The sequence below is a fragment of the Mesoplodon bidens genome (assembly GCF_964165515.1).
Source record: "Mesoplodon bidens genome assembly, chromosome: 8".
NCBI classification, from domain to species: domain Eukaryota; kingdom Metazoa; phylum Chordata; class Mammalia; order Artiodactyla; family Ziphiidae; genus Mesoplodon; species Mesoplodon bidens.
The window spans coordinates 107357591-107374253 of record NC_138165.1 but is presented as its reverse complement, the minus strand read 5'-3'; the positions used below and the strand labels follow the sequence as shown (position 1 = coordinate 107374253).

General features: G+C 56.8%; 1 protein-coding gene across 4 annotated transcripts in view; it reads right to left on the bottom strand.

The window, feature by feature from the left end:
• Positions 1-16663, bottom strand: part of DGKD (diacylglycerol kinase delta) — a 110038-nt gene that overhangs the window by 20737 nt on the left and 72638 nt on the right. For all 4 annotated transcript variants that reach the window (XM_081242727.1, XM_081242729.1, XM_081242728.1 and 1 more), the window contains exons 4-17: positions 14871-14975; positions 14486-14618; positions 13606-13712; positions 13153-13278; positions 12901-13003; positions 12050-12212; positions 9461-9569; positions 6696-6835; positions 5705-5789; positions 4499-4593; positions 4315-4414; positions 3959-4238; positions 1263-1412; positions 303-431 (exon numbers count right to left, since the gene is read on the bottom strand). In XM_081242727.1, the coding sequence (XP_081098853.1) occupies positions 303-431; positions 1263-1412; positions 3959-4238; positions 4315-4414; positions 4499-4593; positions 5705-5789; positions 6696-6835; positions 9461-9569; positions 12050-12212; positions 12901-13003; positions 13153-13278; positions 13606-13712; positions 14486-14618; positions 14871-14975 (1825 nt within the window). The remainder of the gene's footprint in view (positions 1-302; positions 432-1262; positions 1413-3958; positions 4239-4314; positions 4415-4498; positions 4594-5704; positions 5790-6695; positions 6836-9460; positions 9570-12049; positions 12213-12900; positions 13004-13152; positions 13279-13605; positions 13713-14485; positions 14619-14870; positions 14976-16663) is intronic.

Here is a 16663-nt window from a genome sequence, read left to right as displayed (position 1 = left end):
CTCAGTGACATCTTCCTGGGACCCCAGGGCGACGATTTGAATGCCGTCTGCTCTTTGTAATAAACAAGAGCACTTTTCATACCGTGATATGACTCTGAAACTCTGCCTGTCTTTCCCATGGACCTATGAACTCTTGGAAGACAGGGGCCCGGTCTCGTGAACCCCTCAGACTACTGCCAGGCAGAGCGAGTGACAGCTGGGTGCTGAGCTGGAAAGCTTAGCGCCTGGCCTGCACCCCTCCCCCAGACACACAGGCCTCTGTGCGGTGCCGGCAACCCCGGCCCACGCGGGGGAACACTCACTCGGGAACAGGATCTTCGTGTTCAGTGCTGGCAGGCTGTCCCGGTTTCCTGACTGCGAAGGAAGAGAGGCAGAACCACCCAGGGACAAGCTTCCTTTGCTTATCAGCTTTTCACACGGGGATTTGGACACTATGAGAACAGAACAGAAAATAGAACGCGACTGAGCTACTGGCAGCTTCATCAGAGAAAGGAGCAGGCGGAGGGGGGCCAAGGGAAGCGAGGAGTGGGCACAAGCGCCACCAGCCGCGGCCGAGTGTGCAAGACGAGGAGCGCGGCAGGGAGCAAGGAGGGGAAACGAGAAAGGGGACACAGAGGCGAGCGGGCTCGGACACCCGCCAAAGAGACACAGGCCCCTGAGGGGCTGGGGCCGCGGTGACGTGACGAGGCCGGGGAGGGGGAGGGGCGGCCTGCAACCGCAGTCAGGCCGCGGGGTCTGTGCACGGGCAGGGGCGAGTCCTGCACAGGAACGTGGTGGAGGAAACTCTGGGGCAGGATCTCCCGGTGGCTCGCAAAGGCCACGAGCGAGGGGGCCGCACAGAGTTGGGGCTGTTCCAGGAGGGCTAGGGGTCCGCAGGTGGTGGCCCGTACAGCTGGGTGGTCCCTTACCACCCGGAGCAAACGTGGTATGTGGCCGGCTGCAGCTAGGAGGCCCCAAGCCCTGGGTGAGGACCCCGGGTGTGCAGGGAGGGCCCGCTGGGTCTGGGTGCGCAGGGAGGTTCAGAGGGAAGCACCGCCCCAGCAGCAAGGTCGCCCCCTGCCCAGGATCCTGCCAGGCCTGCACCAGGCAAACTGCACACAGCAGGTGGTATGTGAGACAGGTCACCTGTTTGAGACTTTTTACACTTCCAAGTGGCCACAGAAACCGTCAGAAAGCACCCGTAAGCTTCCCAAGGCAAGCTTCTGAGCATCGCAGACAAAAAGGCCTGATGGCGGCGCCGCGGGTCACCAGGGCCACCGTACCTCTGCGGAGGCTCCTGCCCTTGGCAGCGCCGTGGCCCTCGCCGTGGCACGCTCTGTCGTCCGACTTCAGGTCCTTCTTCTCCTCCGACTCGGAAAGACCTAAGATGAACCCCTCCTGCTCTTGGGTCTGGGCGTTCTGCTCGTCCACAGCTGTGCAAGGCAAGGGTATTTGCAGCTGAGCGCACAGACGTTACCCCGCAGGCACCACCGGGCTGGCGGGGCTCCCACTGCACGCGGACCCCCTCCTCATCTCACTCATCTCCCTTCAAACGTCGTCTCGGCTGAAGGCTTAGACCCGAAGCTCCGACCCGTCCCACTTTCTCCCCGGCCCCAGCACACAGGGCACCGGGACCCTCGTGCCAGCTGGCTGGGGAGGAGGGCCGAGGGCTGGGAGAGACGGAGGGGAGGGGAGGAACGAGCGAGAGCACGCGCAGCCCGGAGGGAGCAGTGCACCCGCCAGCGCGCAGGGGCAGGTCACGACCTCACTGTTCTCACTGTAAGAAGCAGCAGGTCGACCTGCTCAGAGAGAAAAGGGTCTGATGAGAGCGGAAAAGGTATGAGATGGTTTCTGAAGGTACCGAGAGAGAAGACAGAAGCAAACTTGCTGGGGAGGATCTCAGGGTCTGGGTGAGGGTGGAGATAATGAAGTTCACAGGTCACTGTGGTTTTACAGCGTTCTCTTCAAAGCTTAGCAAAGAGTCTAGGAAAAGGGAGCGATCGACTGGGCGAGTCTTTAATCCTATGCGGGGGTGCCTCTCTCTCCCAGGCCGACTAAGGACAGTCAGCAGTGGCATCCTGGACACCAGGGCCGATGACCTGTCCAGGCCCCGGGCCCCTCGACCACTGCAGCCGGCGCCTGCCTCACACACCACAGCACAGACGCTCCCCCCGCCTTTTTTTTTTTTCTTTCTGTTAAAAGTATTTTGTCTTGTTTTAATATTTCATCAGCTTTACAGGGTTATAATTGTCTAAAATATTTCTGGTTTAAATACAATCTGCATATAATGTTATAAAATGTAAACTTTCAGTGTTCTTTCAATTTCAAAATCACACCTTTTTTTTCTTTTTTTGGTCTTTCTTTTCCCCCCTCCCTTTCAATACCTGAATGTCCTACAAAAAATAAAATAAATCGTCACAGGCTGCCCCGCCGCGGCCAGGGCGCGACAGGCTGGGCCCAGCCAGAGGTAGAGAGCAGTTTTACATCTTTTTATTGGAAGTTTTTTTCCCTTTAACCCGAGTTCAGGCGCGGTCCCCACGCCCTCTGACAAATCCCAGAGAAACTGAAATTTCACATGTCAGGAATGAAAGGCTGAAGTCGTGTTTGCCAACAAAAAAGGCAGAAGCAAAATTAAGGGGGGGGAAGGAAGAAAGGATGGTAGTGGGCAAAAATGCTACCAGTGAGAAAAGGGGCTGTACAAACGCGCAGTTACAAGCCAACCCACCCCCCCCAGGCCCCGTCCCGCCCCCCGCCCACCCCCCAGCCAGAAAGCTACAGCCCTGCGGCCGGTTTGGAGGTCACAAGGAAGCCTCTAGAAGCAGCCCATCCACAAGCACCTCCAGAGCGGGGGGGCCCCTGGAGCCCCTCTCCAGCCTGGGTTTGGGGGTCCCCGACCTCAGCGTGCTGCTGAGCCCCACCTGTTCTGGAGTTGGACAGCACTCAGCCCCCATCCCCTTACGTCCCGGTTTGCGTAAGGGGTGCTGAGTGGCACCCCGGAAACCCCCCAACAGGCAGCGGTGGGGCTGGGGGGCGCCCCAGGCAGAGGTAGGGCCCCTGGGGGCTGAGCGCCCGCTGGCCCCGGGCCCCCCTGGCGTCTCCACAGCCGGTGGACTCCCCCTGACCCATCCCCTACAATCATCAGCGTTGCCCAGCACCGCAGGCACACACTGAGTTAGACCCGGGGGAAGGCGCCTCCCCTGCGGGACACCCGCTCCCCCAGACACCCGCGGATGCTCAACAGGACGCACGGGGGTGGGACCCTGAGCTGGGAGCTGGTTGGGGCGGGCGGCTGGGCGGGGGTCCTGGCATCATTAGTCAGACCTGAGGCAGAAAGAGATTCGCAGGGGGGCCGCCCACACGCCCGTTCGCCCACACGCTGGCAGAATGGGGGGCGGAGGGCAGCCGCCCGCGCTCCTGCGGTCAGGTGTCCCCCCGTCTCTGAGCACCGACCCGGCTCACCCGGCCTCCGACCCCATCCTCACCTCTGTCCGTCACATCGTCCTACAGCCTGATCTCCCAACTCTGGCCCGGGCCCACCTCCCTCCTGGGCACAGGGCCGTCCTCCGCGGGTGTCCTCAGAGCACCTCAGGTCTCAGCACCGGGGCTCTCCTCGGAGCCCCCACCCCTGGGGACAGTCCCACCTCTGAGCGGACAAGGCCAGGCTGCGCCTGAGGTCTGGCAGAGCTGCCGCAGGTGAGGACACTTCCAGGGAGTGGGTCCCCCAACACGCTCCCCCGGTGTGCCTGCGCAAGGCACCTTTCCACCAGCTGGGGGCGCCCTCTCGACTCTGCCGTCCGCTCAGTGTCTTTCCATCGGGCACAGGCCCTGAGGAAGGAGGCGCTGGCCTGCGTCAGGCGGTCCAGAGCGGCTCTGGCCTACACGGTGGGTCCCTCTGCGTCTCGCGCCACGTTCGGGGGGGAAACTGGGAGCTCCCGGGGCTGGCCTGCAGAGAGCCCCGCGGCATCCAGAGCCCGGCTACCTTTCTCTGTGTGCTCTATGATCTGGCGAATCGCCTTCTTCAGGCTGTTGGCTCTCAGCATGAGCTGCTCCCGAGGACGGAATATCTGCGGCCGGGCTGGGCAAGCCGACCCCACGGTGCGGTCCCCGGTGGAGCTGGAGCCACAGCTGCCGCCCGCCCCCTCCCCGTCTTCCGCCTCCTCGGCGATGGTGGGGGGTGGCGTGGGCAGAGAGGACGAGGCCTGGGACTCATCATCCAGGGTCTTGAGGAGAGAATCCAGCTTCTCTTTCAGCACAGAGCACTGGGCGGGGAACAGAGGAGGGAGTGGAGGGGCTGCTGCCCCGCCCTGACACCCACCCCAGGTGCCCAGGACGCACCTTCCTGGCCATGACCTCCGACTCCTCGGAGCTCTCGGTGGTCTTCTCGTAGGCCTTCCCCACCCGAGCCACGAAGTCCTTCACGGTCTCACAGAGCACTCTGTGGGGGGGAACGCGGGGAGAGGCTTCTAGAGAGACAGTCCTGGCTGGGACCCTGGCTCCCCCGAGGCCGCCGGGCACTCACTTGGCCGAGGAGATCACCACCGAGTGCTGGTCGGAGGTCAGGATCTTAGAGAGGTGGGCCGCGACCGAGTCTTCATAGAAGAGGATCTGCTGCACCTGCCATTGCCCCAAACAGGGCGGGCGACTGTCAGCCCCACGACGGAGCCCGGTGAGCTCCACGCTAACCCCCGCCCCTTGCCGGCGAGCCCCAGCTCACTTCACGCTAATCTGACAGATTTCAAAAGCTTCACGGAGCTGTGGACGAAGGGGTCTTAACAGAAAAGAACACGGTGGTAAAACCTCGTGAATGGCTCGTGCTGCTTTCGTCGGAGATTCAACACAGCCAGCCTGTGCTGGGCTGGAGTCCTGAATCCTGCGTCCTCCTCAGCAGCACAGGCGGCAGGCAGAGTCCTCAGCTGAGGCTCCACTCGTATTTCTCTGACTGGCTGGAACTCGGCCCGGGCCCCTCTCCACCTCTCGATACAAATCACCCCCTTCACCGCTCACCCCTGCCTGCGGGACTGGGGTCGCTCACCCTGTGTGACGAGCCCTCTCTTTAGACCTTGGCCCTGGGTCGGCCAACTTTACTACTGGCCGGAGAGTAAATATTTAGGCTTTGTATACGTGCGTACGCTCCCTCTCTTAAAACGCGCAAACCATTCTCTGCTCACAGGCCAGGTCACAGCAGCCCAGGCGGGTGTGGCCTGGGGGGCTGTAGTTTGCCAACTGCTGCCCTTGACCCTCCTGAGGGGCAGACGGGCCCTGGCAGAGCCCTCTCTCCTGCTCAGCCAGCAGCCAGCTTGCCCAGTGGGGTGAGCACAGCTGGGCGCCCAGCGCTGCGCCAGTCTGGGCCCTGAGGGAACCACTGACGACACAAACCAGCGTAAAGTGAAAAGAAGAGCTGAACACTGAACTAGCACAGACTGACGGCAAGGGTGGGACGTGGAGGAAGTGGGCCCAGAGCGGGAGCCTGGGCTGGGCAGGGGCACTGGCAGCGGGGGGCGGCAAGTCCTAGGGGGCCATCGTCACAGAGGACCCCAAATCCGGCGACACCCCAGGAGGCCCCCAGATGACCACCAATCCTGTGGGGCAGAGGCCACGGGCTGAAGCTCCACCTCGGCTGGCCCTGCCCGTGCGCGGGTCTAACCTAGGGGAGGACGTCTACAGGTGGAGGCAGGGCCCCAAAGTGGTGAGGACAGTGAGCACGCGGCAGGGCAACTGGAAGTACCTCGGAGCCCTCACTCAAGTCTTCGGTGACAGTGGAAGAGGAGGCCGGCCGGGGGAGTTTGGTCTCGTAGGCCATGACGCTCCACCTGCACACACAAAGGAGCTCTCAGCAGGTCGGCTCGAGCCCCCAGGCAGGCCCCGTGCCTCTCCCACCTCCCCAACTTGTGGCCTGGGGGCTTGATCTCATGACAGCCCTAACTTCATCTGTAAGCCTTTATCTTGACTCCCGTGTCCCTAACCTGGCTCCTCACTTAGTCACAACCCATTGGACACTGCAGCTCCACTGAAGGAGGTGAAAGGCATCCCATAATGCTGCTTCCGGTAAAATGGGCTTCTCCTCTTCAGAGCTGAAATCACTCAGCCAGCAGCCAGCTCTCCCGCGGGGGCTGAGCATTTCACAGCCTCCAAAGGCACGTAGGCCTCCCTTCAATAGAGAAGAAACGGTAGAGGCAGCTGGAGAGGGTTCAAGACCACACCTGCTCGTTGCAGCGCAGGAGCCTAAGAGAGAATACGGGCGTTTCAGCAACACCAGGTCCCGCAGGCTGCGGTCAGGGGTTTCATACGTGAGCTCAGCACTAAGCAGCTCGCTCGAGAAGAACGCCCAAGTTATTTCTAAACACACAGAGGAGAGTTGTCCAAAACTTAAGATTCTTCTGGGAACACGGGATTGCTCAACTATGCAATAAGTCTTCCTTATTGCAAGACTCTGCTGACAGGTATCAGACGAGGCTGCAAAGGCCAAAGGGGACAGGGCCACCTTCTCTAACGGCCCAGAGGATCGGGCCTGGCTGGTGAGACCTGATCCCTCGAGGGCACAGCGCCAACCTGTCCTGCTCGTCAGCTGTTTCATAACCTGATCGCCAGGTAAAGCCCACCAGAGACAAGGATTCCTGCTCAGGCCGAATTTTTACAAGTAACTGCAGAGGGCCTACGGTTTCCAGGGACCCTGGGTTGAGAACACCTAGTCAAGGGGACTCGTGCGGTCCACTCACCTGTCCAGCATCTTGGTGCTGGCTCTTTCCAGCTTCTCCAAGATCTGCGGGAGCTGGGTGTCATCGTCACAGGCCGAGCCCCAGCCTAACACGCGAGCCAGGTCATTCCCTGTGCCGAGGGGCAGCACTCCCAGCTGACACTGAGAGAGGGGGGAAGACACGCGTCAAACACCCTCCTTTTCACCTACAAGGTGTGAGGTCTGATCTCACACAGTGTGGTGCTCGCATTCCAGGCAGAGCCAGTAGGCAGGGCAGGACAGATGTCTCTCTAATCCGACAGAAAATTCCTCTCCCACCCACAGGCCTGCTTCTCATCTGCTGCCATATCTGACAATCAATCCTCTACAACCGCCCAGATCTACATTCCCACCTTCACAGCTGTGGCCACAGTGCTGACTGCTGAGTATCTGAACCCCCGAAGAACCAGTCTATACGACTCCCCTCCGCCTGCTTCTCCGCCCTCTACAGCACCACACTAACACCTTCCTTCCCCTCACAGCACCTTCCACGGCTTTAAGTCCTATCAAGACAGGCGCCAGGACTTCCAGTCTGGCCGTCAAACTGGAGCACACCCCAGCACTCGGCCTGCACCCCTCCGCCTGTCACTCCCCAGAGACCCCCTGCACTGCTCAGGCCCCGCCCTCCACCTGGAATTACCACCCAGAGCCCCCTGTGGAAACCCCACCTCGCCAGTTCAGTGCTTAGGAAGCTCCCCAGACACCAGCTGCCCAAGAGCCTTCAACCTCCGAGCCCGACACGCAGGGTGGGGGAGGGTCCCTGGTCCCCGCTAAGCACGGCACAGCCCGTGGTCACCTGCCGCGGCCACTGAGGGAGGCCCTCCACCCTGCCAGGGACAGCAAGCTGGACCGAGCAGGTGAGGAGGACAAGGAAGCCCCAGCACCAGGGGGAGGGGACCTGGCGCCGGCTTCCAGGAGCCTTAAAGGAAAGGAACAGGCAGCACGGTGAAGGGACGGTGGCGTTCCGGAAGAGGGGACCCCCCGCCAAGTCAGAGCTCAGACGGGGAGGGCCGTGAGGAGAGAGCAGTCGGAGAAGCCGCGGAGGAAGAAGCAGCCAAACTGGGGCCTCACTGTGAGTCCGGACCTTCTCCTAAGCCAAGAGCCACCGGGGAGCACCCAGCAAGGTGCAGGAGCACAGCCGCCCCAAGGAAGGTCCTCGGGGAGGTGGGGACCGGTGGGGACCGGCGCGGCCCGAGAGGCTCAAGGAGGTGCATGAGCAGAACTGCCCAAGGGGAAGGCCCCCTCGAGGAGTGGAGAGATGGAGCCCGGGGCCAGCCCGGGCACACACGGCTGTGCTGGACACTCCAGGGTGGCAGGTTAACCAGAGACGAGGAGGGAGGGTGAGGGAAGGCTCAAGAACTACCGTCCGGTCTCCGGCTTGGATATCGGGTAGGATCACGGGCCACAGAGAAGCCAAAGGAAATGAATGCTCCCTGAACTCAGGAGGGTGCGGGAAAACCTGTCTTCCTGACTTGTGATAATGAACTTGGTAACGATCCTGGAAGTGAACAAAACCTAAGATTGGACCTAAGTGTACTGCTCTAACTTCACCACGAGGGGGCAGTGCTCTCTTTCCCGAGCAACTGGCCTCCCTAGAGCTGAGCAGTTACTTGCACACCCGGGGTCCCCGCTCCAACGTCATTCCAGGAGCTAAACGCTGACAGCAAAAGGTCCACCCCGTCTACAAAGACCACCAACGTGTTGAAGGACAAGTGACAAATGAGGAAAAATAAGGGCAACAAGGAGTTCACATCCCTAATATAACAATAATCCTTAGAAATCAATTTTTAGAAAAGTAAATACCCCAGTAGAATATTAGGTTAAAAAAAAACATGAACAGATGATTCATTTAAAAATTCATAGTTAATTGAGGATATGCTTGACTTCACCAGTATTAAAGAAATAAAAATGAAACATACCATTTTTTTGTCTACTAAGTTGGGCAAAAGCCTTAAGATGTACAATGGACAGCATATGCGAAAAGACAGTTTTATGAGCATTAGGAATATAAACTGGAGAGCAGTCTGGCAATACTACCAAAATTTAGATTTCGGTGCTCTTCAAAAGAGAACATAATTGGGACACTGTATACATGGTTTTCACCAGCACTGTCATTATGAAGCAATCTGAGTGTCCATCCATGGGGGGAGATGAGCTAAACCCAGGGCTGGCGCAGCCCTGCCCAGTGGAAAATCATCACATAGGCCTCCATTTAAACTGATGGATCAAGAGGTGCCCACAATGTGTTGGTTAAAAACTGACACTACACAATATACTGTAAGGGTCCCATGAGTCCATTTAAATTAAAACATCATCGCATACCGTGCTATATACATTTTGATAGAGAGAGGTCTGAAGGATAGTTACTGAAATGTTGGCAGTGGTTAATTATTGGGGGCGGGGGTGTGAGGGAGCTGGAGCAGAAAATAAATCAACACTTAAAAAACAACCCTACTCTGACCTGAAGCTCAAGTATACTTCTGAGCCCTGCTCGCCAGCAGGAGGCATCAGGCAGTAGGCGGCATCACTACCCAATAAGGAGCCGCACCCAGATCCGCCCGTGCCTCGGACCTGCGGGGATGGAAGTGTTCTTTTCGTTGGGTCCCTGGGCCCATGACGCCATCAAGCTACCTGATCTTCCCTCCAAGACCACCCCAAGGGGACGAGGAGTGCCCCCCGAGATGACACAGCCTCTCTGTAACGGTGGCGTCGCTCTCCCGTGGGGCTGGCCCCTCCACACCCAGGTACCTGTTTGTGAAGGTTGAGGCTGTCGATTTCAGAGAGGACCCAACCAACACTGCCATCTCCACCACAAACCAGAATCCGGAACGTATCAAACTTCTGGAATAAGCGTAGGCTGCAAAGAAAACAGAATGTCAATGAAATGAGGTCCACTCTAAGGGACAGGTAGCCAATGGCCAGTCAGTCTGGGGCTGGGGGACCCCCTCTGTGCTCCTCAAGGCCGACCCTGCGGCCCCTCCTGCGAAAAGGCCTCTCGGAGGCTGGAGCCGGGCTGTGCTTAGGCTCCGCCCACTGGGGCCGCCGGGCGCCTGAGAGCAAAGGCCGGCCCCCCTCAGCCCCCAGCCCACCCACCGTCCCCGCACTTGGCCAGCCCCGCACGTGTCTTCAGGAGCCCCGAGCTGCAGGATCCTGCCCACGCTGTCCCTGTCCTCTGGGCCACTCCGCCCGCCCAGGTGACCGACCCACCCCGCGCCCCTCGTGACTCCAGCTCCATCTCCTTCCTGTGCTCCTCTTGGCGGCCCTGGCCCTGGCTCGCAGCATCCCTCCCAGTACACCCGGCAGCCTTCCGTTCACTCCCCAGCCGCTTCCTGGGTGGCCTTATCCGCGTCTTGGCTTCAGGGACGACACAGACGCTGATGACCCTGAATGACCCTGACAATCCCTCGGCTCTCCTGAAGGACAACACCTGCGCTCGTCTACCAGAACGTGCCACTCGGTGTTACACGGGCGCCTCCTCGACCGACGTTTCCTTCCTCAGAGAAAGGCAGCGCCACCACCAACCCAGTTACCAGGCAGGCCCCGTCGTCCCCTCTCGCAACCCCTCCAGGAGCCTCCTACCTGCCTCCCGTCTCCTTCAAGATGCCTCCAATTCGTGCTACCAGCCTCATCTTCCCAAAACCAGTGTCGTCGGGTGTCCGGCTTTGGAAGGGGCCACTTGCTTCCAGGAGAGGTTCAAACCTTTCAGCAGCCCCCACGGCCCTCCCTGGCCAGGAGCTGCCACCATGTGTCCGCACCTCTGCACAGAGCCAACCCTCTGCCTAGAGGGCTCCCTGCCTCCCTCCCCACTACCACAAACTCTCCTCAAACGCTAGTTCGGCGGGGAAACTGAGACCCCCATCTGACTCGTAAGCCCCTTCTCTTGGTTCCCAAAGAACCTGCACACCACACTGCCAACGAGACAGATCGCCTGCCCTGGGCCTGGACTGTCCGTCCGTGCCCGTCCCCGGCAGGCAGGGCGCCCCCTTGGCCGGGCTTTGCATCCAGCACAGTCCGAGCGGGGGGAAGGCCTCAGACAACAAACAGGACCAGGTGACAGGGAACTCGGGACGTAACAGAGGGGCGAGGCTGCACCAGACCTTCAGGCTGGGAGAGAAGCAGCCACACGTGTCCTTTAAGAACACTGACCTCCCTCAGGCCTCCAGCTCTCTGGAGAAGATGGGACACGTCAAGGCCAGGAATCAGGAAAATGAAGCCGTATCTCTAAGTTTCCTTAGGAACAGTGTGAGAGCAAGGCTGCTTCCCAGAAACGGGACCTGTCTAAGCCAAGCACACCGCACCTCTGCGGGTCTGCACGTCCTTAACACCTACTACGAGCTGTGGGGCTTGCATGCTTCTCCAAAGGAACACATGCTCATTCCGCAGTCCTACTGTGCAGCCCGCCCTGCCCAACACCCCTTTGGGGCATTCCCCCAGCATCCCTGGCACCTTGGAGAGCAGCGGCCTGCACCTGTCTGGTGAATCCCCGCAGGGCCCCTCCAGGGCCCCTCCAGGGAAGGGGGTACTGTCACCAAGGAAACAGGCTAGAGAGCTGCCGCCGGTGACCATTTTCCAACAGCAGGTCTCTCCAACCAGACCCAGGCTCAGGTCACAGGAGCACCCGGCTCCAAAACCAACACCCTTCCGGGAGCCTCCCAGGAGCGCACACGCCCCCCAGAGAGCAGGCTCTGCGGGCACCGTCTGCTGCAAACATCCTGCACCACCTCCCGCACGTGCCGGGGGCTCGCAGAGCTCCCACCTGGAGCCGGTGCTCCCAAACGAGGAAGGAGTTGGTTCAAATGCCAGAATTTACAAAAGCAAACGTTTTCCACAAACCTCTGGATTGTATAAAACTAGAAAGCACACGTCAGGTCTCTTACTTTGCCAGATACACCGGGCCTTGCACATCTGCACGTCACGGCACCTGCAACTTAAGTAACCTCAAGTGCCCTCTAAAATGGAAAATCTCCCTTTTGGTCTCACTGGAGAAAAGCTTCCTACTCGATACTAAGCAGCCATTCAAAAAAATGAGGCAGATCTGTAACTAGTGACATCAGAACACATCCACACTGCTGTCGGCTGACACCCATAAATAGCACACCACACAAGGGCAGGTAACCTAGGCCCCCACCTGGTTTCAAAGTCTGTGTGTGCACACAACTGAAACACGCACTGGAATGTTGGAAGGACACACAACTCTATGAAACATTCAGAGTGGACACCTCTGCCAGTGGAATTTGGGAAGGGTAACTTTTATTTCCTATTTAAAATTTTCTGTATCTTTGTATCTTTAAATAAGATAATAAACTCCAAGAAAGATATATTTTACAAGCTTCCTACCCAAGGTGTGGTCCTCCATTCATGAGGTCAAAGACCTGGGCAGGGTTCAGCAGCTGCTTGAATCTTCTGAGGAACTTCACACCCTGGTTGTCCCCACTTTTTGAATTGACGAAGACCAACAATGGACTCGTGCAGGATGGAGGACACGTGGCCTTCCAGAAGCCTGGGTGTGAGGACGGAAAAGGACACAAGAAAATCTGAAAGCCACGAAAGACATCAGGGCGCCCTCAACCGTGCACCAAGTAGACTCCCCCCGTGGGACCTACAACTTAAAGGTACACGCCCAGGAAACCAGCAAGAGATTAATCCACGTTTCCACAACGCCATCCCCCGTGTAGAGGGAAGTGAGTCCTCATCTGGTCTGACCTCACCTTTGCAGGACTCTACATGTCAGACACTGCTCTCAATCTAGCAGAGGTGACTTCTGGAGACACGTGCCCCGGTTCCCAAGTTCCCACCAACACATGTTAATATGAATCATCAAGTACCACCTGGACAAGCGAGCGCAGAGGCGGAAGAGCGTGTAATTAATATCAGCTACTAGACGAGCCTAGTTGACGGACAGCCCACGTCAAAGACGGAGAAGCATCTTAGACTCGGTTTCTACTCAACAGCCAATGGACCCACCACCTTCAAGTAAGGTCCTGGCCTTGAGTCCAAGATGCCCAGAAGCCCAGCTGCCAGGACACTGTTCACCACCTCCTCTCCTCTCCCCGCAGGGGTGGGCCTGACCTCTTCCCAACTGCATCTCAAAATCACTGAGATAACCAATTCCAGAGCGGGGGAGGGGAGAAGGCCTGGAGAAGGAAGCACGAGGAAATGGCTGAGACGGGAGAGCGTGTGGCACCCACCATCGGAATCGATGCTGTTGAGAGCGGTGGGCGGGATGACCGACACTTTGCACAGGCCCAGCGGGCACTTGGTCAGTAAGGATTCTTTACACGCCGTGTGCACCTGGAACACAGACCCGCTCGTCACAGGGGGCGCCAGCCTCCCTCCCGCACCCCAGAGCTCTCCCCAGCCCTGCCGCCGCAGGAGCCGTGCTCTCGGACCCAGCCGGCCTGTGCCCATCTGGCATTTGCCCAGCAGCTGCGCTTGCTCACCATGGCCTTGCACCAGAGGCAGCGCCAGTCCTGCAGACGCAGCACGCTGCCGCAGGTCTTGTCGCACACCGTGCACTTGGCGCTCACAGGCAGGTTCCCCTCCAGCCACTGGTGAGGCATGGCGATCTGCAAGCCACGCAGAGACATGCACCGGGGGCGTCCTCACAGCCTCCACGCGGGCCAAGGGGACCCTCAGGCAAAAATGCTCCAAAATGAATTCCACGAGGGGGTGGGGCGGGGTCTGCAGAGCCCTGTCCCCCCCACTGCTCCCCTACCGGCATCCACAACTCACAGGGACTGGTCAGAGCTCGGGGCCCCCAGACACCAGCATAACCAACCAAAGGAAACGCTGCCCTCACGCTCCTCAAGAAAGAGACCTGAGCACAGGCGGGAGGAGGCGGGGGTGCCTCTCGCCCCGGTGCTAGGAGGGCCATGCAGGGTCCCCGGGCATACCCCGTCCTCGTCCTCGATGATGTCCTTCCCGATGGAGGCCAGCGTGGTCCACTTGCAGTTACTGGTCGCACGCACAGCACAGCGTTTGTGGGCCTTAAACTTACACACTGTGAGAGAATGAGCACGTTAACCCTCGGAGCTGCAGTCGTGGTCTGGGGTGAACTGCCCCGCTCTCCTGGGAAAGTTGGGAACCAACATACGTGGTTAGTTTACTCATAAACGAAACCACCAGGATGCGTGCAGAGACCGCTCACGGGGAGACCAGGCGTCTAGCCTGGCCAGGGGGCGGCAGGCTTTCTGTGAAGGGCCGGAGACGGAGCAGCTCTGGCTCCACAGGCCCACCGTCCCCGCAGCACAAGGGCCGCCGTGGCCACGCTTCACATACAGACACTGAAATTCAAGTTTCACGGGATGTTCTGTGTCACAAAACAGTTGCCTTCTTTTGATATTTTCCAACCTTTTAAAACTGTAAAAACCATTCTTAAGCTCACAGGCTGTACGACATCAGGCGGCAGGTGGGACCTGGGCCCGGGGCCACGGTTCACCTCTCTGCTCCTGCCCAAGCCCAGTGCTTCTGTCCGCTAGCTCTGGAGGACCATTTACCCAGAGAGGGGCTGAGAGACACTTGAACTCCTTCTTCCCTGTGTCCTCTATGTTTCCTCTTTGTGTCTCATTACTACCAATTCCCCTCTTTTTACTCTGTTCCGTTACTACGAGTAATAATTTATCAAAGACGCCTGAGCAGGCCCAGTAAACAAGGGTGGAGTCATACAAGACACTCTACTCCTAACTGACCTCAGGTGACTGTGCTTGGACTCCTAAGGCTTTGCCATGTCAAACCTCAGGCCACTCTTCCCAGCAGGAAACACATCGTTCGTACCTTCACAGGACAGTCCGTGGGACGTGACCCCAGACAGAGCCTCCCGGCACACATTGCAGTAGGTGGGCCTCGCGTGGGAGCAGGCGTACCAGTTGTGCATCCCTGAGAAGTGGTCCATGCTGTACTGGGTAGGCTGCAAACAAAGAACAAAGATGACAAAGGTGAGGCACCCCTCTGACCTCCCTAAACATGGTAACGTGGACGAGATTCAATAAGAAATCAGACAGGGTCACTGCTCGATGGCCCAAAGATGAGCAAAGCCTTAAGTTTGCAAGGAGCACGCTGAGAAAGTGAGCTCCAGACCATAACGGCCCAGCATGGGGGACATTCAGATGGCAGAATACAAGGGGGAGGGCGACAAAAAGGGAGGGCTTCCTCCCCTAACCTCAAAGTGCTCCCTGCTCTGGACGGTCTTCAGCGCTGCGATCCAGTCTTCCATCTCTTTTCTGTTATCTGCACATAGGATGAGTTTCCTACATGGAGTGATGACCTAGAGAAAGAAACAAGAAACATGCAACATGTCCACGAGCAGAAGACAAATGCTAGCAACTATGAAAACTTTTTAAAAACCTACCTTCACTATATACTTTCTTTTCTCATGAAAAAGTACTGTTTCATTCAAGTATTCAATTGAACAGAACATAAAGATGGTTGTCATGGGTCATTAAAAGTCAAGAACAATCTCAAACCAAAAAGACAATCAAATTTAGATTACAGATTCACCAAAATCAACTCAAGTGGACATTTACCAACTATCTACTACTGAGACATGGTAATCGGCCATAGGCAATTTTATTTGTTTATTTATTTATTGCTCTTTATTGCTGCATGTGGGCTTTCTCTAGTTGCAGCAAGCAAGGGCTACTCTTCCTTGCAGTGCACGGGCTTCTCATCATTGAGGTGGCTTCTCTTTGTTGTGCAGCACGGGTTCTAGGTGCACGGGCTTCAGTAGTTGTGGCACATGGGCTCAGTAGTTGTGGCTCACGGGCGCTAGAGCGCAGGCTCAGTAGTTGTGGTGCATGGGCTTAGTTGCTCTGCGGCATGTGGGATCTTCCCGGACCAGGGCTCGAACCCGTGTCCCCTGCATTGGCAGGCGGATTCTTAACCACTGCGCCACCAGGAAAGTACTGGCAATTTTTTTTAAAGGAAAAGAAAACACAGTTTCCATTGCTCCAAAGAGCTCACAAGCTGACATCTAGCACTTGAACAGTTTAGGGAAGTCTGATCCACAGTTACTGTAGGAATTTCCCGTGCATTTCAAGCATATCACACATAAATGTTCTTTTTAAAAAACCTTTTACTGTATGACAATGGAACAACAACCAGCTACTACAGTCAGGCCTGAACAATTTAACTAGAAATGAGGTCATGAACCTGGTAATAATCAACAAATGAAAATTATATCTACAACATATAGAGTTTTTTTATAAATCAATAGAAAAAAAGGCTATGAACTTGCATTTCACAAAAGAAATACAAAATGGCTAATAAAGGAATGAAAAGATGCTTAATCACTCTCGTAACTGGGGAGCACAAATGAAAACAGCAAACTATTTTTCACCTATCAGATTGGCACAGTTCTTAGAGACAATAATCCAGTGTTGGAAAAGGTGTGAGAGAAGAGAGTTCTCCTCAAGTACTCATAGGAGGGAAACAGAGTATAACCTTTTAGAGAAAAATTTGACAATGTCTATCAAAATTTTTTAAAGTCAAAACCTTTTACCTAATTATTTTTATAATGCTATAAAATAGCTACATGGTTCCAAAGTCAAATTGACAAAATAAGGCATTGATTTTATGTGTGTCCCCTCATCCTAGTTCCCTCCCTTCCCGAAAGGCAGCTTTAAAAATAAATAAATAGAAGTATGGTTTATCCTCCCATTTGTAAGATACATGCAAATACACGTATATATTCATATTCTCTCTTTTCAAAACAGTAGCGTACCACAGACCCTTCTGTCCACGCTCTGCTTTTTTAATTTAATCACAGTTGGCCCTTGAACAGCACAGGTTTGAACTACAAGGGTCCACTTACACGCAGGTTTTTTCCAACAGCAAATACTCCATGACACGTGGCTGGCTAAATCCACAGATGTGAACCATGGCTAGGGAAGAGCTGCGGCAAAGGAGGGCCGATTATAAATTATACCTGGATTTCCAACTGCACGGAGGGTCAGG